The following is a 25,644-nucleotide window of genomic DNA, read 5'->3' as shown; positions in this document are numbered from 1 at the left end:
GACAATTTTTGCTTTCTACTGAAGTTATGTTACTAGTTTCCTGATATTTGAACCCTTGAAAAATATATAATATTATAAACATCTTTACATCCAAATGTGCTTTTTACTTTAAGATTTATTTTTTGCTTTGTATTTATTCCCCTCTTTTCAACACTTGTTTCTTTTTTGAATTAAAAAAATTGGCTTCTTTTTGATTAAAGCATTTTTACCTTTTATTCTATTTTCCTCCTCTACTAGTTTGGAAGTTACACAGTTTATTTATATTTTAGGAGATACTCATATATTTAAGCATCCATATGAATTTTAAAGTCAAAAGTTAAACAATATATTTATCCTTCTCCTAAATAATATTAGAACCTTAGAAGACTTTAACTCTGACATTATATGTTTTTATTATTCAGGATTATTTTAATTCCTTGGTTTCATCTTATACAGTGAATGCTTGTTTATATTTATCCACATCGTCCTTCCTGGATCTCAGAGCCTCCCTCTTCCCAAAGTGTCCTTTGAAGTTCCTTATATGAGGTTCTATGGGAGGTAAGCTCTCTCAAGTTTTTTTCTTTTCCTTATAAATGGCTTTGTTTCAACCTCATTTGTAAAATATATTTTTTGGTCTATGATACAGATTGAAAAATTTTTAAGCACTTTAAAGAAATGATTGTAATGTAGATTAGCTTCTATTGAGGCTGTTAAGAATTCAACTCTTAAACTGATTGCACGTCCTCTGCAGGTAATTTTATATCTGGCTGCTTTTATAGTTTTCTCTTTGTCTTGGGTGTTTTGCAGTTTTACTCAAATATCTTCAGGTTTCTTTTTGTTTACCTTCTTTGACCTCATTCATTAGCTTTTCTGAATCTGAAGTCTCAATTTTCTCATTAATTTTGGTAATTGTTCAGCTGTTAGTTCTCCAAATATTTCCTTCTTCCCATTCTCTCTATCCTCTCTTCATGGAACTCTAATTAGAGACATGTTAGATATTCTCATTCTATCTTCATATATTTTGATTTGTTCTTAATATTTTCCATCTCTATCTCTCTGCGCTAAAGGCTATGTAATTTTTCTGATTTATCTTTCAGTTCACCATTCTCATTACATTTGTGTTTATTCTGATGTTTTTTCTGTCCTTTGAATTTTAAATTTAGTTATTCTATTTTTCATTTGTGAAAGTTCTATTGGCTCTTTTTCAAATCTGCATGATCAATTTTGATAGTCTCTTTTTCTCTAGGTGTACTGTCAGTACTCTCTTTTATTTCTTTAAACATTCTATATAGTTATTTTACATTGTGTGTCTGGTTTTTCCAAAATGTGCAGGCTGTATATGATTGATTCTGTTTTCATTTTTGTTGTTGTTGTTCTTATTGTTTTTGGTGACTATTGCTCATAATGGCATAATTCCTTGTGTATTTTGTGAGATATACATATACACACACATATACATGTGCACACACACATGGATATATAGATATATTCCTGTGGTAAGCTCATGTTTCTAGAAACTTTATCTGAGATATTCTTTGAGGCCTGAGTTTAAAGAGTGTTCCTTTGGAGATTTGCTTTTGTTTCTGCCAGATGTCTTGGGACAATATTGTCCATCTCTGCTTTAACTAGATTTATACAATATGCTGGCAGACTGAATATTCTGGCACCGAATCTACCTAAGGGCAGGTTTGTAATTTGGCATCTCAGGAAAGGCATTTTATTTCTTTTTTGTTTTTTTCCACTCCATTTAAATACAAGCAAGCATCCCCATTGTCTTTCTCTGCCAGACAAGATATATCAGATAGAGATGTTCTTTAAAGTCATAAAAGTGAACCATCCCATACTAATAAACTTTTAAATCTTAAATGAAAGATGATTTTTCTTGAAAATAAAATTTATCAAAATTGACTCGACTGAAAATAAAATCAGTATAAAGTAAAAAAAAAAAAGAAATTGAAAACAGTCAATACATTAATTTAAAAAGAAAAGACTTCAGGACAAGGTTTCTTTACTTGTGATTTCTCGCAAATTGTTAAGCCAGTATAATGTTGACTGCAGACACACATATCGCATTTACAAATATAAACACATATACTAAACTACAGACCATTCTTCTGTATGATTATAAAGAGAAAACTCATGAATAAAATGTTCACAAACCATATTCATTTTAAAAATTCATCAATAACAATACATATTTTCCAATAATTTATCTATAATATACCATATTAATTGGCACAATTAGGTAAAACATGATGATATCAATATATATTTAAAAGGCATCCATTAACACTTAATATCAATTCATAAGAAAAAAGGAGACAATATGAAAAAAAGTGACTTCCTCAAAATGAGAGAGAATATCTTTTTTAAGCTGATGATTTATATTGTACTTTACAATGAAATACTATAGATTTTCACAATAAAATCAGAAACAAACTAAGATTCTTGGAAACGCCAACAGTATTTAACATTGCTCTAGTTGGTGCAATACAATACAAAATGGAAAAAAGCTTTATAATTATTAGGAAGGAGGAAAAATGATATGATCAAAAACAATAGTGAACCACATTAAAATCAATCAAATCTAAAATTTTGATAATTAAATTGACTTCTGTATAAAATCAGTGATAATTAGTGAGAAAAATAATTCTTAATTCTACAAGATTCTTTGGAATTTGACAAAATAATTCCAAAGAAAAAATACAAGGAGAATCTTTAATTTTTTTAAATGAGTGGAGACTTGCTTTGCCATATATTTAAATACATTATAAAGCTATATTAATTAAAATAGCCTAGTACTGTTTGATAATAATAGTCGATGAATCAGAATAGTTACTTCTGAAAAAATCCTAAACCATATTTTTATTAATAGGATAGGATAACAGCAACTTAATAAAGCAATGAGGAACGAATGCATTTTTAATATTGCATAGTAAGTTGGACATATGGAAAAAAAGTAACTACTCTCTTTCCACTTCTGAGTCAAATTTCTCACCATTTTTGATTTCCTACTTCGTTAACCATAAGAGGAATGTACATTCTTAGGTCATATAGCATCTCTGCCCCCAGGTTTACTCTTACAACTCACTGGGACACCTGTATTCACATGCAAATACATCAGAGACAATTTCCATCAGATAAATTTTATTTTTGGCAGTATCTACCAAGGGACAGAGATTGGGTTCCCCAAAGGCCAACTCTAAATTCTATCTCTGACAGGGAAGTAAAGGACTAAACTTAAGGGGTGGCAAACTTTATAGTTGCAGATCAAGAGCAACAAGCAATGGGTGAAAATGTTTCTTCAATTGCTGATTCAATCAGACGAGCGTGTTGGTGTCTTGTGCAGTATATGGTGCCATGAGACATGTGATTGAGGCCTTGCAGGATTTTCATCTTAGTGGGGGAGATGAGACACAACCAAAATAATTAGAGAACCATTATCTACTAAATGGTATAGCACTGACAGTGTGTGTAAATAAAGTTCAGAAAACAGACAGATTCATGTGAAGAGAGGAAGTGGACAAGGAGCTGAGCGCCACACGGACGAGGGGTGGTGGTCAGCTCTCCTTATTCCTGGCAGTGGAGGTTGGTGGTAGGTTTGCCTCCCCCCACTCCACATGGAACTGGCTCAACTATCCTTGTCCTCAAGCCATGAGAGCTCTTGTCACAATTTAGCTTTTTATTTGTCTCTGGGGCCAGTAGCACCTATAATGGAGAGTAAGCTAATCACATCATTAAGTCCAACCAAAAAACCTATCTCCACCTTGACCTTGAGAGAATAGCAGGGGAGAGGCAAAGGAGGGGGGGGCAAGGGAAAGGGAGGCTGTGAGGGAAAGATACATGCTCCTGATGTCTCTCTCCTTCCTTGCCTACCTGGTGGAGCCAAGGCAAACGAGCATGTAGCTCTCTGCCACTTGGCATTCCCCGTCCCTGGCAGCGTGTCTGATGTTCTATGAATCTACCACTGGCCCCAAATCAGGAACCAGGCCTTACTATTCAGAGGGATAACCTGTGGGTTTTATTTGCTTTTAAAAAATCTCAAACCTATTTCTATACATAGGTTACAAAATCCAAAATTCCGCTACAAGGGCCCAACTCACCACATATTCTGGGCAACTTCATTATCTCCAACACTATCTACTACAGGGACTTCTGTAGTAAGTATTTATAATCATCCAACACAATTTTACAGTTTTAACTGAAGAGAAAAATTCTGAAAGCGTAAGCTTCTGAAATGATGGCATAGGCTCCCAAAAGATGGTTTTACTCATAGTCTTCCCCTTTACTTGTTTCCTTTTTATCCCTTTGAAGAGAAATAATTGAGGAGAAATAATTGTTTTATTTTCTTTCATATTACTTCCCTAGAGGTAGGGGACTGTGTTAGTTGATAATAGCAGTTGTTTAAATATCTATTTAAAACCATTGAAGAGGTTTGAGTGAACAGCTTCATTTGGGAGACTTAAAGATAACAGTATCTAAAGAAGTGACAGGAGATGGTAATTGGCCTGAAAAAGATTCAGAACAATAAACAGAAATTGCATTCTCATCAGCAATTAGATACCAAAATTACTGGACAAAACCCTACTTCCCTTTTTAAAGGTAGCATATATATTTAAAAAGGAAGAAATGATAGGGGTGAAATGGCACCCTTCTAAGTTACAGGAAATATTATTCAATCTTAAAAGTGTTTTTCCCCCTTCCTGCTGAAAGGTATACCTAACTCTTCCTAGGAAACTATGATGTACCATCTAAGATTTACAGAAACTTTGGGAGTGTCATTTTTCCCTCCTAAGACACAAGATACACTTCATCTAACACAAAGAATTCGGGTCCCTTTCTCCATCCTAATTGCACAGTTTTTAAGGGACATCAGTTGGGCTTTGAATCTTAAGTTAGAAATCCTGTTTCCCCACTCTCTGGCTGTGTGACTTGAGGCTGGTCATAATGTTTCTGTGACTCCTCAAGTCAGCGTCTCCCATAGGGTGTTCCATGATATATTAACAGTAATAGTTAGGAGAAAAGACAGCAGCCACAACAAAATTTTTTGAACCAATATATTTTTGAAATGCTTGTTTTAAGCAAAAGTAAGTGCTCTATTATCATACAGAGTCCCTGTATGCTTATGTATGGTGTGATTCTTTAAAGGAAAGATGAAATTATTTTTGGTGTTTTTAAACTACTTTTATGTAAATTGCAAAACTATAAAAAAAGTTATTCAAACACAGGGAGATGGTAAAAATAAAAGCTTAGTTTCTATCTCAGACCTGGCAGCCTCACTCTCCAGGGGTAACTACTGTCAACGGTGTCTTTGGTATCCACCCAGAAATTTTCTACACATGAGCCTGCATATTTAATTTCCTCTCTAAAATGGAAACACAATCTTACTATACCTGTTGTTCATTAACTTGCCTTTGTTCATTTAACATATCTTGTGTAGCTTTCTATCAGTTCATGGGGATCTACCTAATTTTATACTATGACATCATCATGGTTTGTTAGTAAGTCTTTCAGAGATGGACATTTATTTCATTTTTTTTTTTTTCCAGTTTGCTGCTGTTCCAGTGTTGCAATGAACACATTTATTCTGCTATGGTCTGAATGTTCTTGTCTCCCCAAAATTCATATGTTGAAATGTAACCCTCCATGTGTCTGTATTAAGGAGGTGATTAGGCGGTGATTAGGTCATAAGGGCTGAGCCCTTGTGAACGGGATTAGGGCCCTTATAAAAGAGGCCTGAGGGAGCTTGTTTCCCCTTTCAATCGTGTGAAGATGCGGCAAGAAGGTGCCAAGTTTGAAGCAGAGAGTGAGCCCTCATCAGGTATCAAATCTGTTGGCACCTTGATCTTGAACTTAGCCTTCAGAACTGTGAGCAAAAAATTTATGTTGTTTACAAATTACCCAGTCTAAGGTATTTTGTTATAGCAACACAAAGGGACTAAGATAATTCACATATCTTTGTTACATTTATGTTAGACTATCTCTAGGATAAGTTCCTAGAAATAGAATTTCTGAGTCAAAGAGTAAGCACTTTTAAAGTTATTTTAACTATAGTTAAATGGCCCTCCAAAATTATACACCCTTCAATAGTATATGAAAGCTCTTGTTTCTCCATATTCTTGCCAACATTGGGTAATTTTTGCTAACTTGCTAAGTTAAAACGTATCTTATTTTATTTTTAGTTTTCAGTTAGTTACTTGTGAGTGTCTAATTTTCCCATACAAATCCAATTTGTATACTCTTTCCCAGAGATCTGACTTTTTCTTGTCCTACTGAAGACAGCAGTACTAATCTCAGAATTACTGTGCAGATTAAATCCAGGTAAAGTGAGTTCAGGGTTTGGCACACAGTAAGTGCTCATTAAGTGCTAGTTGGAAAACTTATCTATCAAGCCTGACTCACTTCATTTCAAAGGATTTGAGTTACTGAGGGTTTATTGTACCTCACTTCATCGACGGAAAATCTGAATCTCAGAATATTATGCATATGGGAGGAAAGTGTTCCCCTGACTCATAGTATTTATTACATTGTACTTTGTCTATTTACTTGTTTATCTTCCCTCTCGATTGAGAGGTACCTGAATTTGTAGTACATTTCTTTTTTTGTTCCTTGAAATCATGACCTTATTGAGTTAAAAGCATTTCAACCATGGATAATTAGTACAATCTGAACCTACCCACAGCTCAATCAAGTCTAAGGCTGAAAATATCCAATCTCTTTAAAAAATCAGCAAGCAGTTTTTCCTCTTCAAGTTCATTGAGTTCACATCTCTTGTTCCAGAATGAAAACACTGCAACCTTGTTAACTATAAACTGAGCATATTTAATTGTAATAATTAATTAACAAATTAATTAATGTGAGATACCACCTTGGTAAAAATTTCAACAATTTATATTAAAGTCTTCACAATCATCTTCAGACTCTCTCTAAAATTGACTTAAGGAGTGAAAATATCAAAATATCTATTTCTTTATAAATTTTTTCATACCATTTAGCAGTGGATCTGATTCACAAAGTTAAAACACAAGGTTCTATGGTAAAGAATATATCAGCCATGGTGGCTCATTTCTGTAATCCTAGTACTTTGGGAGGCCGAGACTGGAGGATCACTTGAGCCCAGGAGTTCAAGGTTGCAGTGAGCTATGATCACGCACCAGTGCATGCCAGGCTGGGTGACAGAGCAAGACTCTGTCTCTAAAAAAAAAAAAAATTAAAAAAGAATACAGTGGGAGCCTGGCACACTGACTCTTTTGACTTGAGCTTTCTTTTCTTGTACATTTCACATGCCACACCTGAGCTGTTTCTAAATATAGGCCAAAATTTTATATTCCTTACTTAAAAGTGGTTAAGACCTGCCTCATTAAATGTATCAGTTCATCAGGGAAAAACATACTTATTTAATAATAAAAATAAGAAGCCAGTGGAATATAGTGGTAATGCGGATTAAATTTGTTCAAAATAACTTCATCTTGGGCTTGGAAGTACAAGAGCGGTCGTGCAGTGATCCCTTAACTGCCAACCAAAGCCTCATTGTGGGTTGATTTTTAGCACTAATTAGAAAATGACTTGAAAATGTCAGTTCTCTGTAAAGCTAGGATGATTGTTAGTCAGTGCTTTGTTCTTTCACTATTAAATTTTAGAACTTTAATTTTAATTTTACATTTCTATCACTACCTATCTCAGGGTTTGGCAAATAGTAAGCAATCAATATTTGCTGAATACTTACAGGAATAGATGAATGAACAAAGTATCAGTTCTGTTCTCAGCACCTGAGGAATATGGATAGATAGAGCAAGCTTTCCTCCATCTATTGAATAAACAGGACGGGGTCAACCGTTCTGGACAAAGCCCTGGCACATTTAGATTCTGACAGCATTGGATGTTCACAGCTGAATAATTATAGCTCTGGTTCTGTATGTGACCCTAAGAAACTTTTCTATCATTGAGTTCAAAATACTAGCTTTTAAAAAAACTAACACATCTATTAGTTTCTTCTCTTCTTGTGGACTTTGACTTGTTTATTCTAGGCCAGTGGGTGCTAATAGATTTGTGAATGTATGCATTTGCCATTTTAAATAAGATCTAGGGAAGGAAGTTTTAAAACTAATACACATGTATGTTTGTAATCCTTGTTATCCCAGGCTACATATGTTTGGATTTCTTATGTTTAACAAGACACACAGACATCCTCTAAACAATTCCATGTAAGATAACCATTCTGATAGGCATTTAGTTAAATATAAACAAGTATGCAAAACCCCACACGATGAATTGGAAATAAAATGAGGACTCCCCTAAAGTTCGGACTTCCAATTTCAGATGTTTCCCCTTAGCTCCAACATAAGTAAATGTATACAAATTTAGGAAATAATCTTCCAGTAAACAATGGAAAATTGTTCACAGAAGAGTGCGTTCTGCCTTCCCCCGTCAGCTGAGAAAGTAAATGACAGCATTCACCAGGAATCCAAACTACCTGAATAATGAACGTGTTGTCAATTTCTACAATACCTGTGGGTGCTGGATAGAGGCTGCGGGACAGGGAGGCAGGAACAGGGGCTGGGCTGAGCCACTGGGGATAATTTCCTACTGATTAGAGGGGTATCCCCAATCCCTGAGAGTGGAAGAAATGCAAGACCAAGCAGTTGAGACAAATGTTCAAAATAGCTGAGACTTGATAATAGTCCAGGTAATCTGTGGAGATGGCTGACTTATACAGGGGTGAGGGATGACAGGCAGGGCTGAGCCCTGGAGTTGGGGCAGGGAGTACTCTCTGTTTTAGGGAGGAAAAAACACACATTGGCCACTCAAATTCATCTTAATATTTCTTTTCCTCCTGCATTGGCTTTGGGTTTCAACAAGGGGCTCAAAAGAGTTCACAAATGGTGAAGTTCTTCTGTCTGGTGATCTATTTAATGGATACAAGAAATCCAGCACCCCTTTGAGACATGGCATTTTGCAGTGCAGCTAAATATATATACATATATATATATTTTTTACTTAAAACAAGACATTACTTCTTGTTTCTGTGGATTAGAAATCCAGGCATGGCTTAGCCAGGTTCAACTGCTTCAGGAGTCTGCAGTTTTCTCAAGGATCTATAGGGTAAATCTGGGTCCATGATCACTAGCATGATTGTTGGCTGTAGCTAAATACTGACTTCCAGGCTACTCAGGGGGATCATATGAGAGAATGTCTGTGTGGTGGTTATCACCTGCTCTTCACTGGCTCTTCGCTGGCAACAGTACCCAAATTTTGCTTTAGGGGGATCACCCTTCCTCCACTTTCAGCCCTGATAAAAATGGCCTAGGTTAAACTGATGAGTTAATCCATTCCTCCTGGCCACAGTGATCAGTTTGGCAATGGGTACATAACTAAAGGCGAGCCAGGCCAGGAACGGTGGCACTTTGAGGCAGGAGGATCCCTTGAGCACAGGAGTTCAAGGTTGCGGTGAGCTATGATTGTGCCACTGCACTCTGGCTGGGCTGATTCAGTGAGACCCTGTCTCTAAAATTAAATTAAATTAAATTAAGGTAGGCCAGTTAGGTCAATGAGATTCAATTCCAGGATTAGTGTTGTGCTTTTGGAGAAATGGTCTTTTTGTTTGTTTGTTTTATCAGACTTGGTACTGAAATGCTTGGTACTACTGGGTATCATCATGAATGAATCCAATCCAGCAGAAGATAGAGTCAAGAAATCAACAGAACTAAGTTTTCACGATATTAATCTATCCAAACTTACCTATAGCTTTATTCCTAGATTTTTTTAGGAATAATACCAATAAATTCCTCCCTCTCTTTTTTCTTTCTTGCTTAAACAATCTGAGTTGAGTTTTATGTCACTTGTAACCTAAACTATCCTGAATGTGTGAAGCCTCTGGTACTATGTCTGGCATATTTACATTTGTTCCTACAAAGGTCAGTCTTCTCTTCTCTTCTCTTGTCTTCTCGTCTCTTCTCTTCTCCTTTCTTTCTCTTCTCTTCTCCTTTCTTTCTCTTCTCTCCTCTCTTCTCCTCTCCTCTCCTCTCTTCTCTCCCTCCCCCTACTCCCATCTGGCCTAAATCTTACTTCATATCTCCAGTATATTATAGAAGATTAGAGTTGACCATTTTCTTTAGACTGCATGACCAAATAATTATAAGAAACAGTTCTCCTTCTTGCCGTCAGTTCCTTTATGTGTGAAGTAAAGGGATTAGAAAAGCCCATTGTCTTAAGATCCCTTTAAGCTTTAATTTCCCGTGAGTCTATAAAATGGGGGTCCAGTTGGCCAGGTCAGCTTGAGAAGGAAAGCTCATCCTTTCTCTAACCACTCTGTGCTGTCAGTAGGGTAGAAATCCCTGGTTCCCAGAGAAGGGGCTAAAACTAAGGATCTCCGGGGCCAGCATGATGCAAACACTTCCCTTCCTCTGAGCTTTCTTAATCCTTGAGCCACCCTGGATTTTAAGCCTTAATCTCTACCCTACCTTTGAGGTCAAATACAAAGAGTGGTTTTGTAGCATGGTGAGAAAAAGCACTATGTTGTTTAAGAATGCTTTGGTCTAGTTTCGGCTCTGCTAGTACTGAACACAGGTCTTGACATACCGCAGATACACGATTCATGAACTGAAATGGAAAAGTGATTCACATGGGTTACAGCTCTGTGGAAAGTCATGTGTAATGAACAGTAGTTAAATTAGTATACTCAGGATTGGGATGATTTACTTCTAAAAGATATATTAAGGTCAGTTCAAGTTTATCCCTAAAATAGCATTACTCTCACTCATATGTATTTTGACATATGTGGTCCTGAGTGTGAGAGAACATAGGGCCTCTTGGGATTTCTAGTTACCTGAATTATCCTCATGAATTGTGCCATGAGTGTGAACATCACTTGTCATATGAGTGTCGGTGGGAAAACTAGATTTTTCTAACGTCCTTCCATTTCCAGGATTTTCTATGGAGGGGCTGGTGGTGCCATGGAGTGTGAAGGCTGGTGGGAGAGACATGCGCTGAGGATTTGGCTAACCCAATCTGGGAAACTGATGAGCGGAGCAAGTGAAGTTTGCAATAACTCATTTGGTGTTATAATTTCTTCTCAAGGAAACACATTTTAAAAGGCACTGTTGTTTTCATTATACAAATGACACAAAGTATACATTGGGGAGGACTAGGGAGGAAAAGAGTCTAGTTCCAGGAATCAGTCAATCTCAATGTGTTGCAGAGTGGGTGGTGGGGCAGGAAATAACTCTCCCCGGGAAGTTTGTATTAGGCTCTCCAGGGCAGAGATTTTTATTTTGATCCAAAAAGTATAATTTGGAAACAATCAAAGCTCAGGCTGAAGTCATGATTTTACTTAATTTCTCTAAACTTTAGTTTCCTCATCTATAAAATGGGGATAATGATATTCACCTTATAGGGGTGTTGTGAGGATTAAATGCTATAAAACAGGTAAAGCACTTAGCCCGGTGCCTGGCCCACAGTAGTTGGCTTAACAAAGATTATGGACATGGAGTTAAAAGGTTGAGCAATGTTGTTCAAGATTTTAATTTTACTACTTTTTGCTTTTCAAACTACTTAGTAGTTGCAACAAGCTGTATGGCTCACAGAGTCTAAAGTGTCTGGCCTTTAGTAAAAAAAAAAAAAGTTTGTGGACCCTTGTTCTGGATCATTGAGGACCTTGCAGGCCATGTTAAGGATTTGAGATTTAATCCAGTGTGGAAAGGGAAGGCATTAAAGGGCTTTGAACAGCAAAGAGAGTGGCACGAACAGCTGTGTGCTTTAAGAAGACCATTGTGATTATGTGAAGAACACACTGGAAAGGGGCAAGTATGATGAGGCCAGTTCAGATAAGACAGTGCCTTGGTAGTGACAGTGGTGATGAAGAGAAGTGAGTGCAAAGTCAATCTGGGAAGCAAAATCAGTATGATTTGGTTACAGACTGGGTGAGGGTGAGGAAGAAACCAAGAATGATTCCTGATTTTTGCCTGAAAAATCTAGGAGATTTGATGGCTCCATTTTCAGAAACAGGGAGGATTGGAGAAGGAACAAGTTCAGAATTGTGAAGGTAGACACTCAAAAGCCGGTGCCAAACATATTAAGTTTGATTTTAACATGTACAGTTTTTCAAAATCAAGAACAACGAATGAGTAAAACTCTCACAAGTATATTCTGAATTCTACTTTTGTCCCGGGCTGGAATAATCTTTCCTCTATTTTCCTTCCATTAATCCCTTTAAAAATTCCATCGATTCTGTCCATTTAAAGAAAAGGTCACATGTAATGGGACTGCATAGATTTCAGGATCTGTTTGAGAGAAGTTTTTGCTTTAGCTAAGACCTCCCAAGTTTTATGAAAACATCTATTTATCCTGGGACACAAGGAGATTTTCAGCCTGTTGCAGCTTTTATTTGTGCTGCCAAAAGGAAAAACGGAAGAGTTTCAAAGGCCTTTAATTGAAAGGTCCCTAGAGCAGAGGATTTCTCCTAACTTGCACTTGGTTTTCCAGGCTCTCACTGGAGTTCTCCTTCCATGATGTCTAAAAAAGCCCTGGTTTTCTATGATGACAGTCTACTAAAATGCTCCACTTTCCCAATACTCACCAGCAATACGCAGTCACCCCTTATTATACACGGTATTTTGGCCTACTCAGCATTGTGCCCTATATGAAATTTTGTGTGCTAAGTGGTATTATGATTGGACTATTTTCCTGAATTGGGCAAGGTTTTCCCCTTGAGCCAGCATACTGGTTTGCCTCTAAGGATATCACTTTATCGCTATAGTTGCATAATTGGGCTCAGCTTTAGATTTGTAGCTGTTCAAAAGGAGTCTGTGGATGAGTGAAATATATCTCTGGGCTGGAGGATTTGACCTAAAGCTTTGCTCTAGTTCATTTGGTTCATTAAAGAAAAGTTTTTGCCTTAACATTATAAAATGTTAAATTTGAAAAATTGAGAGTAATCAGATGGTAAAGTTTTTATTTATGATAGTGTCAAAATATTCCTGGCCTCTTAGGGAAAATCTATTGGTTTGCTGTGGACATTCTTATCTCCTTTCCTTTCTAATAAGATAAATGGAATCACTCTTCCTGTTACATTTTGACAGGGGGAAAAAAAAAAGAAAAGATTGGATCTGGGAATTTAGGCAAAAGTTCTTAAAACAAAGGGACTATAATAATCTTTATGATATTGTTAGCTAATCCTGACAAACCACTATTATGATTATAGCAAGAAAAGGAGCAAACAGGCATTTTATTTTTAATGAAAAAGAGAAGATTAGGTTCAGTTGAGCTCAAGGTTCTAAAATGCCTTTTCTGACTCTATTAAATAATGTAAGAATATATAACAACAACAACAAAGAATTCAATAGGTATATTTATAATAGAAATATTTCAGTGAGGAAGACTATATTTTAAATTCAAGGATGCATCATTTTTACAAACACAAATTTGGAATATTTTATACTGAAGAATTCCCCTAGTCCCACAGATCAGTTATAAATATTAATGAAATTTCAATGGATTCTTTTCCCATTCCAATGTTTAATATTCATTTATATTATGCAGGGAATTCAATGTTCTGTACAATACATGTGGAACATGTGGATTCTTCTCATTATATAAATGAACACATATATAGAGTCTGTAGAGGCAATTAAAAATAGCAGGGCACACATATGATCTCAGGGGCCATATCAAAGCCTTTTCAGCTCACTTAATAACAAGACAGTCACTGGTAATAAACCAAAGGGCTCGTTAGGCTGGATTGACTCAATAACATCACATTTGGGCAAAAAGATGGATTGATGGTTCTGGACAGAGTTAAAAATGCTAACTGATGTAAACTATTTATGGACCACAATACAGTGATTTCTTGTGGTGAGATTCTGCAGTCAGACTTTGAAACCTTCTCTTGAATTAGTCTCAGCCTTTTGATTTGCTGACGAGTTACTTCATAGTACCTTAGTCTTCTCAGATATTTTGTAGTGTAAATTTTTTCTGAAAAATTCTTATTCAAAAAGTGATTTGAGATTCCATAAAAAGAAAAAAGAATTGCATCTAACTTAACTGTTTTCTAGGTTTAATACCTTGTTCATGTAATAAGATACTGTTTAGCCACCCTAATGTATAAGTATTATTTTAACAAACGATAATATTTAACTAAACCTGCACTATTGGCATTTCCTTCTCTTTTCTTTCTCAAAATGAAAAGTTTATATAACTGATAGACTAAAACCATAAAATAATTTGTATAACAATTATAAAGATAGCATTTAGTATGTATCTACTATGTGTCAGGTATGGTCCTAGGAGTTTTGGATATATTATCTCATTCAACCCTTATAATATTTCTGGGAGATATTATATTTACAGTACAGGTAAGTAAGTAAAGTTCAGAGAGATTAAGAAACTTATTCATGGTCATAGAGCTATTAGGTTGAATCACATGAAAATGCTAGTATTGGACAATTTTTAATCTACAAAGACAGCAATATCATATGGTTCAACCTAATTCTAAGCATTAAGTTATGGCATGAAACTATGTCTGTGCAATTCCAAAGTCCATTGCACTATGCTGGATAATACTGGTTATTTTTGACCACCCATGACAATAACTAAATCATGAATTTTACAATAAAGAATTCATCACTCACTAAGCTAGGGTTAATATGAACTCAAGATTCCTATGCAAGGTATCATTTCATTTTAATGTTATTCTGATATAAAAAAGAGATACTTGCTAAACTGTGGCAGAGAAATGGCACATTTGCAGAGCTTATCGCATATTTTCTAAGTTAAATATCTCAGCTGGAGCACAGTTGCTCTTTAACCAAGTATTTAAAAGAAATATCTTTCACAAAGAGAACAGTGGGATTCTTTGAAGTGTAACCTTGGAAATCAATCACAGTCTGTGTTGCAGGGCATCATTCACAGCTGATGTATGTTCCCCAGAGACCACAGTAAAATTGTTACTGAGAATACTTGTACCCCCTTTCAGGTCTTACTGACAACACTATATAGTCAAGTATTCCCAATGTTCTAGGCGTGGTACGGAACATCCAAAAAGAGGCTTCTGATCATTCTAATTGCCAAGAACTCGCATGCTTTTCAGTGGCCTCCAGATTCAGCAAGTAATTGGAGAGCTCATTCATTATATGTAATTTAAAGGGCAGTGGTAACAGATACCTAGATTAGAGATGTCTTAGAGATAACAACATGCTGACTAACCATTACTTTTCCCTGGCTGCTAAGTGGGTGACCGGTGTTGAAGTATTAATTCTCAATATTATTTCAGGACTAGGGAAGGACATCTCAGAGTTGCATAAAGGACAACTGGCTCAGCAAATATTTATGGAGCAAAGAATACACACTCCTATTATGCATTGGGGTTAGTGCCTATCTCTTATTTTCAATCTTGATCAAGATAAGAGGGATCAGTGGATATATAGCATGTATGATGGATTGTGGCATGTATTCTCACTAAAGGGGAGAGCTTCTAATTTGGGAGAAAGCAGCAGGCTCTGCAGTTAGAACATATCAATTCTTTAGCCCATGAGTCATTTAGATTGATCTGAGGAGGAATTCTTGACAGTGAGGAAAGCGTTGAACTCTTTTCTAAGGGAGCTCTAGGCAAAGGAAAGAGCTCATCTCTTTGGAATAGTGTTGTTATGGTCCCAGATAAAAATGAACCACAATGAAGACTTGTCAAATTCTCATCTAGCTCAAGTCTTTACTGTTTCCCAGGACCTGAGGCTCACAAGCTGTCTGAGATTTACGTGGTTTTACGATATTGTTCTCAACTTGCAAAGGTTTTGAGATGCCTCCAGAATGATGAAAAACAGGCACTTGTCTGGGAAGCAGAGCAGCTCACATTATTTCGAGCCCTGGCTTACAACCCAGAGTGCTGACAGCTTCACTTCAGACCACAGTAAGGACTTAACTTCAAGATCCTCAAAACACCTCAGTCCCACAGAGACAGCCTTTTTTCAATTTCCTCCTCTGAACAGATTGACATGGTTGCAGGTATTATGGAAAGAGCTGAGCTTTCTACATTTGAGGTTCTGAGGATGAGGAGTTCTGTCTTACTTCAAAATAAGGTTCTCAAACAGATGTGAGGATTGCCATTTAGGCAGCAGACTAAATTTCTGCAAAGGAACCAACCAAAAGAGACCTTAATGTTCCTATCTAACTTCATCCTAGATATTCCAAAAAATGCCTGGACTGTCTTAATTTACACACCAACACCCAATAAAAAGCAACCATGGATATAAAGCAATTGCTCATACCAGAACCATGTTGAGGTTGTAAGGAGTTGTGGAGGATCACAAAGTAAGCTATACAGCAACCAAGTTCAAAATCTACATATTAATCCCTCGGGTCAAGCCAGAGCTTCTCATCACCTAGGTTTCTTCTTTCTTTTTCTTTGTTCCTTCTCCTCCCCATTGCCTCAAGATGTCTGAAATTTTCTCCTTAATTAGGCAGAGTAATTTAGCTCTCCCTCCTCCTCCTCCCAAACTGGTATCTAATCTTTCTAGGTGCTCAGCAAATACAAGAACAATCCTGTTAAAGGAACTGTAATTATAAATAGAAAAAGTTAGAGGCTATGATATTTAATACAGCAGTTTCTTCACTAGAGAATTATTACACACCCACTCTTGACTTTCCTTAGTGGGAAGTTCAGAGGGACTGTGCCGATTCCCACCTGTGTACCTTGCTGGTTTTCTCCTCCTTCTTTACATCGGCCCTCCCCACCTCCTTACAAAGCCAACAGACTGTGGGTTTCTCCTTGCTGTTTCCTTTCTAAACAGGCAGCAGTGACGGTGGCCTCTGTCAGTGTTTTCTGTTGCTCTCTTCTATGGCCTGTAAATTTCAGATGTGTGCATTTATTCATCGTGAACAATCATCTGATTCTCCTTCCTGGCTACTCCCACAGGAATGGTGGATAGAAACTCCTCTCAGTCACCAACACATCTAGCTCTTATGTTCTGGACCAATTCTTGGGCAACCTGAAGGTCTTTTGTAAGTTTCAGCCTGACAGACAAGTTTAGCCCAATACCACAAGTGAAAACTACCATTTTCAGAGGGAAAGATTAATTTATAACTTGTACCTAGTAATTTAAATGACAACAAATAGGTATTTATTTTTATGTATACATATGTACACACATATTTTATATAAGTACATGTATACATTATATGTATGTATTATATATATTTTTTCCTCCTAAGAGAAGACCACAAGATCTGATGTTACAGTCATGTGATATTCTATGGCAACATTGTAATAATGAGATGGATATTCACAATTAGTATTTGACTGCCGCTAATTAAATTGCTTTAACAGATTTATAGGGAAAGCATTGGTTACATAATTGAATTACACATGACTATATCTATTATATAAAAGACAAAATATCATGATTGCTGGTTATTGCTTGTTATTTTAAGATGGTATCTTTTCTGCAGGAATATCCTTTAATAGGATAATATGTCCTAAGACTCTCCAAAATAGGGGTAAAGTATGTAGCATTTTGCAACCTGGTTTGATGGCAGAGCCCATTCCCAAAGAGCATCTCAAGGAACTAGTATTATATAGAACACATTTTGGGAAACACAAACTTAAGTATATCAGGTCTTACCCATAACTACTGGTACTTAAGTTGGGTCTAGTACCTCTTGGAATTGAGTCTCTCTGTCAAAGGAAACATTGGTTCTGGTTATGACTTTCTGCACATATTATATATTCCTGACATCTGACAAATGATTATGGCTTCACCTTTGTCTGGTTTGGGCCACTTCTTTATCCTCTTCAAGACTTAACAGTGGACTCTATATTGTGGTTTCAACACTGCCAGCCCTATTCTACCTTTTTGCTGCCCTACCTGGACAAAACATCAATGTTTCCCCTTGATAGCTGAATATGTGTATTCTAGTATTAATTCTTGATTCAATCAAACACCCCAAATAAAGGGAGGGTGTGGGCTAGTATTAGTGGCATAAAGAAACATCTCTTACTGGCCTAGTTAGCTATCAATATCAATAAAATGAAGTAAAGTTACATTATATGGGCATTCATATTATGTGAATTCAACTGGACACACTTAGTACCCTGATCCCCAGATAGTGAGAAAAAATAGTTTAAATGCAAAGGAGTTAGATTTTATGTTAGAGAATGCCATTACTGGAAGCTTCACATAATTTAAACCTTGTATAATTGAAGATTAATTTCTCATACAACTGACAAAGGAAGGCAAGTATTTCTTTGCTAAAGTGGCACCACCATAGGCTATAGCAAAAATATGGTTTCCAATTTACCTAGGCCTCTAGTTATAAAATTGTGTGATTGTTGATATAAAAATTTTATAAAAATTCTATTATTTCAAATGCTGTCAATCACATGAGAGTTTATTGATATTTGCATGTTGTACTTTTTAAAATTTGCATAATTTTACAAATTACTACTGTACCATAGTGTGGCTGCTTTTACCCACCATTCCACTCTGTTCATACAGCAGATTTAGTCTATTAGGAGACATGACTCTACATGACTCTGCTGTTAATATCTCTTTCCATCCTGTGTGCCTTTCATAGCACATAATATCACTGTCCTATAAATGCAAACCAACTATTTAATCTGGCTTCACCCAAAGAAACTAAAATCAAATGAATGTTGGAAAAACGGATGTACTGAATTTACTGAAAGTTGTTACGTCATTCTCCAAAGTGTCATGTAGTTTTCAGGAACTTCAAAGGTAATTTTGAATATACGTGACTCTTGTCTTTATGTGCTAACTTTAGAACTTTACCTTCCACATATCATGTGACTGTACTCGAAGATAATGGGCATTATTGATTATCAACTCAGGATTTATTACTTCCTTCTTTCTTCCTAATAAAACCCTATTTTATTTAGGTAGCTACCTCTCACATGCCTAAAGGGATCACCCTAACACCAGTTCCAAGTGTAGATCTTGATTTGTCTAGTCTTATCACACTGCTCCCACCCCCTGTGCCAATTTAAGACTGGTCGAGTAAACCAATTCTGGCCTATGACAGAGTCAGTGATAGCTCCTGTTCTTCCTAAGCATGTTATTGGGTTTCAATGTGACTCCAATAGCTGTTGCCTTCTAGCTACCAGTCCTCTGAGGATGTCAACGTCAAGAGTGGAAGAGAGCAGAGAAAGATGAACCTAGGTCCTTGAAGATATTGCTCAGTTCTTGAATCAACCAACCCTGAAGCCTTCCTTAATCTCTTCTTAGATAATATATTAGTCAGCTCAGGCTGCCATAACAAAATACTATAGTCTGGGTGGCTTAAACAACAGAAATTTCTCACAGTTCTAGAGGCTGGAAAGTCTAAGATCAAGGTGCTGGTGGGTTTGGTTCCTGATGAGGGTTCTCCTTCTGGCTTGCAAACAGCTGCCTTCTTGCTACGTCCTCACATGGCTTTTCCTTGGCACGTACAAGCTGGGATAGAGTGAGTTATCTCTCTTGCTCTTCTTATATGACCATCAATCCTATAGGGTTAGGACCCTACCTTTATCACCTCATTTAATCTTAATTATCTCCTAAAAGCTGTCTCTCCGGATATAGTTATATTGGGATTAGGGCTTCAACATATGAATTTAGAGGGCAGACAATTCAGTCCACAGCAGACAATATAACAAATTTCCTTATGTTGTTAAATAAGTTTAAATTGTTTTCTTCTTTTGTATACAGCTGAATACACCCAGACAGATATCATGTCTTATTATGTAATACACAAAGGATAATGTCTAATGCATAACGTATATAATAACATGAGAAGATCAAGGGCTATTTTCCTTTTCTCAGAACAAAGCAGTTGTAGAGTTAAAAATGGTTTGTCCATTGCTGTTATAGGGCATTTCATGAACTGCTGATTGTACATATACGTGGTATCACGATTAACATAAACAGTCTAGCCCTTAGGGAGTTTTAAGTTATAAAAGAAACATTTTTCTAAGATCATGTGCTCTGATAGAAAAACCATACTCCAGCCCAGTTCTATCATTATAAAGTTCTGGCAAGCCAAGAGACATTAGTTGGTGATTTTATCAAGCCAGACTTCTAACTAATGGCTTGATGAAACCATCGCTGCATCGTAAAACACTCTAACAAACAGATGATGATTCCTTTCAAGAGTTTAGTCATTTTAGATCATTACAGATTATTCCACTAAAAGCAGCACCTCAGGGATCACCACAATCCTAAAAATAAGAATATACTTTCCCCTTTTTGTCTGAAATGAATCAGTTATGTTTTTCTTGCAATTCAAATGTAATTTTTACAACTATTTTCATCAAAAAAAGGTGGAGTTTAGATTTCATCACATTCTAGTACAGCTCTCATGAAACATTTTTACCCATCATTTTAGTTACATTTATACAAAGTAATTTTACTGTATTTTTCCTGATGAAATATAAATAAACAATAAAATTATACCTAAGTGAAAGATTTTCATAACATAGTAAAATTCACCTTTTATTTCTAGCAGGGGAAGTGGACGAGCAGCACTTATCAAACTTTAAAAAGTCCAAACCAAACAAACAAAAACAAACTCCACAAAAAATAAATGATGAGAGATACATTTGCATATAGATGGGTCCATATTCAAGCAATAGAACTTGGGCCATTTTGAAATCTTAAACCTTCTGACACTATTTTCATGAACTCGGTAATACAAACCATGTGGTGAATGATTTTCTGAAAAACTTTGCTGGTTTCACTGTGTATTTTATTACTGGCCAAATGTGACATTAAATTTTATCCCCTGTGGCTTGGAGTTAAATGCTTGCTCTGTTCAGAATGGCAACACTCAATTAAACAGCATTTTTCATGATCTACATCCACCATTGTTACTGTATTTAAGGGAAATAATGGGGGTACTGACCTATATTGCGCTTCTTATTATCAATGGAGACGAAGCGTACGCAGGGATTACTGGTGATGTACTGCCCAGCCCAAGGGACATCAATCTTCGTGCCAGCTTCATAAAAGAGGCCCAGAGCATAGCGAGAAGAGTAGCTCACAGCCTCCAGTTGCTGCCTTTGGCATTCACTAATTACTGTGGAAGAAAAAATAAAAGGCATCAAACTTGAAGATATCCTTTCCCTTTAGTACATCAAATACAAAACTCCTTTAAACTGGTTCCAACTACTTCCACCAACTCCATCTCACTTACAATGAATTTTAAAAGATAATGTAAAATAGCATCAGCTCTAATTTCTTTTCAGAATGATTACTAACATTGGAATAATTGTTTTTATCAAGATCAAGGTCTAGACTTTTTAGGGTGGCATTTAAGGCTCTCAACATCTGGCTCCAAGTTGCTCTTATAGCTTGGTATCCTAGTTACTGTCCTTGGACTGTCTGGCAACATTATAGATTCCATATACTGACCACTTTCCATGAGTCAGGGTCTTTGCTAAATACTTGACACAAGCATTTCACTCTATTATAACAACAAGCTTATAAGGGAGAATATCATTTTCATGTTACAGATGCAGAGACTTCTTAAATTCTTCTGTGTTACATAGTGATTTGTTTGCCACCCGTCTTTCTGCCAGTGGATTACAACAGTTCCATAAGCAGATGGATCACGCCACTACCCATTATAGGCATATCAAGGATGGAACAATAAAGGGATAGCAAGGCAAACACGAGCAAGCAAAAGAAGTTGAAATATAGGAGGTAAATAATGGGAAAAGCCTGGAAAAGGAATTGGGCAGGTTTGGGTTTTCAAATCCTGACTCTGTCACTTACTAGGTATGTGACACTGGTCAAGCTGCTTAATTACACATTATAATTCTCTTGTCTATAAGTGGCAATAACAGTACAGAATGCATTAGTCTGTTGTGAGCATTACATGAAATAATGCATAGCACAGTGCTTGGCACATAATATGGCTTCATTAAATAGTAACTTTTTCTATTATAGTTAGAAAAATATTTAGGAAAATGGGACAATGTTCCATCCTGGGGTGAGGAAGGAAGAGATTTCCCTCACTCTTTAATTTCCATCTCCAATCCTCCTACGTTAAAGATCTCAGGGAGCTGTTCATATATGTACAGTTTACTAATTTGGGTTTCAGAGGAAGCTATAGTTCCATTCTGGATTAGGCAGGCTAGTTCAGATATTAAACACGGAAAATTCTCATTAATTAGTGAAAAAATATCTTAATATAAAGCAGTTGGGATAAGCAGACCTCAAGATTGGGGGGCAACTTTGGCTAAACCTTAGGGAAGTGGCTTTAGAGGTAGGGAGAGGCAGGAAGGGTATTCAGTGAATTATTTAAGCACAGTAATAATCTTATACATTATTACAGCTACAAAACATTTTTAGACCTATGAGCGAATTTAATCTTCACAAAAGCCTTACCAAGACAGGTGTTTTTACCATACTCATTTTACATCCCCAGGAAGGTGAAGTTAAGGCAAGTTAAATAACCTGCCCTACGTTTCACAGCTTCCAGGCTGTGTGGCCAAGAGGAAGCCAGAGTTCCCACACTGGAGTAACACACATATCCTCATTACCCCATACTTTCCTCTGCTCATCCATAAGTGTGAGTTTCTAAATGAAATTTGACATTAATGGTTATTTTGTACTCATAAGTAAAAGCCATCTTTCCCTTTAACCATCATTTTCTGCCCTATTAAAAGCCTTAACTACTTGATGAACAAATGGTCAGGCATTGGCCTTGTTACACTCAATGAATTCGGGGCTTTTATTATTTAATTCACTTAAAAAGTCATAGCTTGATGTTATGCTTACTGTTTGCTAAGAAGGAAGAGATGAAAGATACTAATGTTGGTAGTTGAACACATATCACTAAGTTTCCTATTCTTAAAATTAAAAACCAACCAAACAAAACTGTGTAGTCAACTATTTAGTAACTGAAAGGGCCTCCAATTTTTATTTTTGAAAATCAAAACTGAAGGGTCAACTAGGTTGACAACCAAATTGGACCTTCTCTTCCCCCAACACTTTTAGCTAGTTTTTAGACAAACTGCCAAGTGGCACATCCCGCCGGTAAGCCCTTTGAAAAGGTAATTGATATCTATATAGAAACAGCAATTAACCTTAAACACCCTTGTCTGCTCCAGGGGCTCTAGAATTCATTCTGAGAACAGGGAGGTGAGACTTCTGACTGAAACAATCTCAATTTCTGGACATATTCACTTACAAAAAATTCACCTTCAGCGCCTGAAAAGCTTTTGATTATTGCAATGCAAACCTAAAAAATGGTTTTATTTTATTTGAAAAAGTTTCCTATGCAAAATGCTAAAGGAACAAGCCCTAGGTCCCAAGCACATGTATTTTGGCAAGCAAAACAATAGATTCTTTTTATATCATGTATTCAAAATGGACATATGACCACATAGCAAGGCTTATATAAAAATGAATAATTCCAATATAATGATTCTTTACCTGGGTGTCATCCTCATTTAACTCTGAACCAAGAAGATCATACAATCTCTGTAATTGTGTATATATATATATATATATATATATGCATATATATATATATGCACATGTACGTGTGAGATGTTTTATATAGTATATATAATATATATCTCATACATACATATATATAAAATACAAAATACATTTTATGACTATGATGTGAGTAAATGGTTAATAATTATAGTGGACAGGGTAGTTTACATTCAGACTTCATTAATTAGGAGAATTATTCTTATTTCATTCTCCTCTTGCCTATGTTTTTGTGTGCATGTGTGTGTTTGCAAAAAGTCCCCAACCTTTTTGGCACCAGGGACCATTTTCATGGAAGACAATTTTTCCTGCCATTTACCCCCTACTGTATGGCCCCCTGGTTCCTAAATTTCGTGGAAGACAATTTCTCTACAGATGAGGGGAGTAGAGGATGGGCGGGGGTGGAGTTCTGGGGCCCAGTACCTAACAGGCCATGGACTGGTACTGGTCCACAGCCCGGGGATTGGGGACCACTGTGGTAAAGGACAGAGTAAGAAAGAGAGGGAGAGAAGGACGGTAAGAGAGAAAGGAACAGAAGACCTGGCTACACTCCTGAATGACACTGAGTAAGTAATTTCATTTTCTTTCCTTCCTAATGTAATTTCATTCTTTTAGTTTCCAAACCTATAAAAGAAGCTCATAATACATACTCTGCCTGTTTTCTATGTTTTTTGATGACAATATCATCCATCCATCCATCCTTTGATTACTTTATACCATGTACTTGTCTAGATGTTAGGGTTGTTAAGCAGAAAGATAAAGTCCCTGCTGTCATGTAGCTTACATACTAGTGGTAGAGAGGCCAATTACAAGTAAATAACCAAGTAAATGGTATGTCAGTTGGTAATAAGAGCTACGAGAAAAAATAAAGCAGGGTAAAGGGATAAGTGATAGGTGTGGGTGAGGCTATTTTATATAGGCTGTCAAGGATATGTGTCTCCTCTAAGGATTTTATTTGAATTAACCTGGGAAGCTACTACCGGTTATATGCCAAGGGCAGACATGGTCTTCTACTTTAAAATTCTCATTCTTGCTACAGGTGGAGACTACAGGGATGCAAGAGTGAAATTGGAGCAAACAGTTATTATGGAGTCTTGGATTACAGATAATAGTAGAGGAAGTCAGAAGTGGTTATAGTTTGGATGGAATATATATAGGGGTGTGTGTGTGTGTGTGTGTGTGTGTGTGTGTGTGTTTGTGCGTGTGTGCGTGTGTGTGTGTGTGTGTGCGTTAAATAAAAATTATGAGAAACCATTGATTTGGGTTGAGCTCTGGTACTAGATCCCAACAGACCAACCCAAAATGGAGTCAATTATGCTAATGTTTCACATCACCAAACTGAAACCTAAGATATTTATTTGCAAGATCTAACCTGAGAAATCAGGGGAGAGATGATAGCCACACCTCTAAACAGGCCAGTTTTCTGAAAAAACAGGAGATTCACAGCAACCTACCAAAAGTGCCCAGTGGACCTGAGCTGTCCTGATAAGGAAGTCTTCCCTGCTTTAACCTGAAGTAACCTGATGTTAACCAATCAACTTCATGCATTATGCTGTTTCCTTGTTCCTGCTTGAGTTGCCTTACAAAAACCAACTGTTCTGCCATGCTGGGTGGAGCTCCTATTTTATAGACTGAATGTTGTCTGGTTCATGAATTGCTAATAAAAGTCTTTAAAACTCAATTTGTGGAAATTTTGTTCTTTGACAATATATACACATACATGCATACATATACATGTATATAAGAATATATAATGTAAATTTTAATAGAGGTTTTATATGCAAAAAGTATGCCTTGATGAATTTTCATGAAATGAACACACCAGTATAGCTAACAGCCAGATCAAGAAACAGAACATTACCAGAACTTCAGAATCTACCTTCTCCGTGCTTTTCAGGCACTCCCTGCCCCCTGCCACAGATAGTCAGTAATGCTGAATTCCAACTCCATAGATTAGTTTAGCTGTTTTTAAACTATAATTTTTAAATTTTTTTTGTAGAAATGGGGTCTCACTATGTTGCCCAGGCTGCTCTCAAATTCCTGGGCTCAAGCAATCCTCCCACTTTGGCTTCCCAAAGTGCCGGTATTACAGGCATGAGCCACTGTGCCCTGCCTACATTGAGGTTTTAATTGGCATTCCATGATGACTAATAGTTGGAAATCTTTCCATGTTTATTTGGAT

At 36.5% G+C, this 25,644-nt stretch overlaps 1 protein-coding gene across 1 annotated transcript in view; it reads right to left on the bottom strand.

Moving 5' to 3' along the window:
• The window catches only part of RNLS (renalase, FAD dependent amine oxidase), a 246,840-nt gene that overhangs the window by 29,312 nt on the left and 191,884 nt on the right, over positions 1-25,644 (bottom strand). Inside the window, exon 5 of the mRNA XM_045568205.1 lies at positions 20,860-21,033. Coding sequence (XP_045424161.1) covers positions 20,860-21,033 — 174 coding nt within the window. The remainder of the gene's footprint in view (positions 1-20,859; positions 21,034-25,644) is intronic.

This window comes from Lemur catta, chromosome 14 (genome assembly GCF_020740605.2).
Source record: "Lemur catta isolate mLemCat1 chromosome 14, mLemCat1.pri, whole genome shotgun sequence".
NCBI classification, from domain to species: Eukaryota; Metazoa; Chordata; class Mammalia; order Primates; family Lemuridae; genus Lemur; species Lemur catta.
This window is presented reverse-complemented; position numbering and strand designations above follow the sequence as displayed.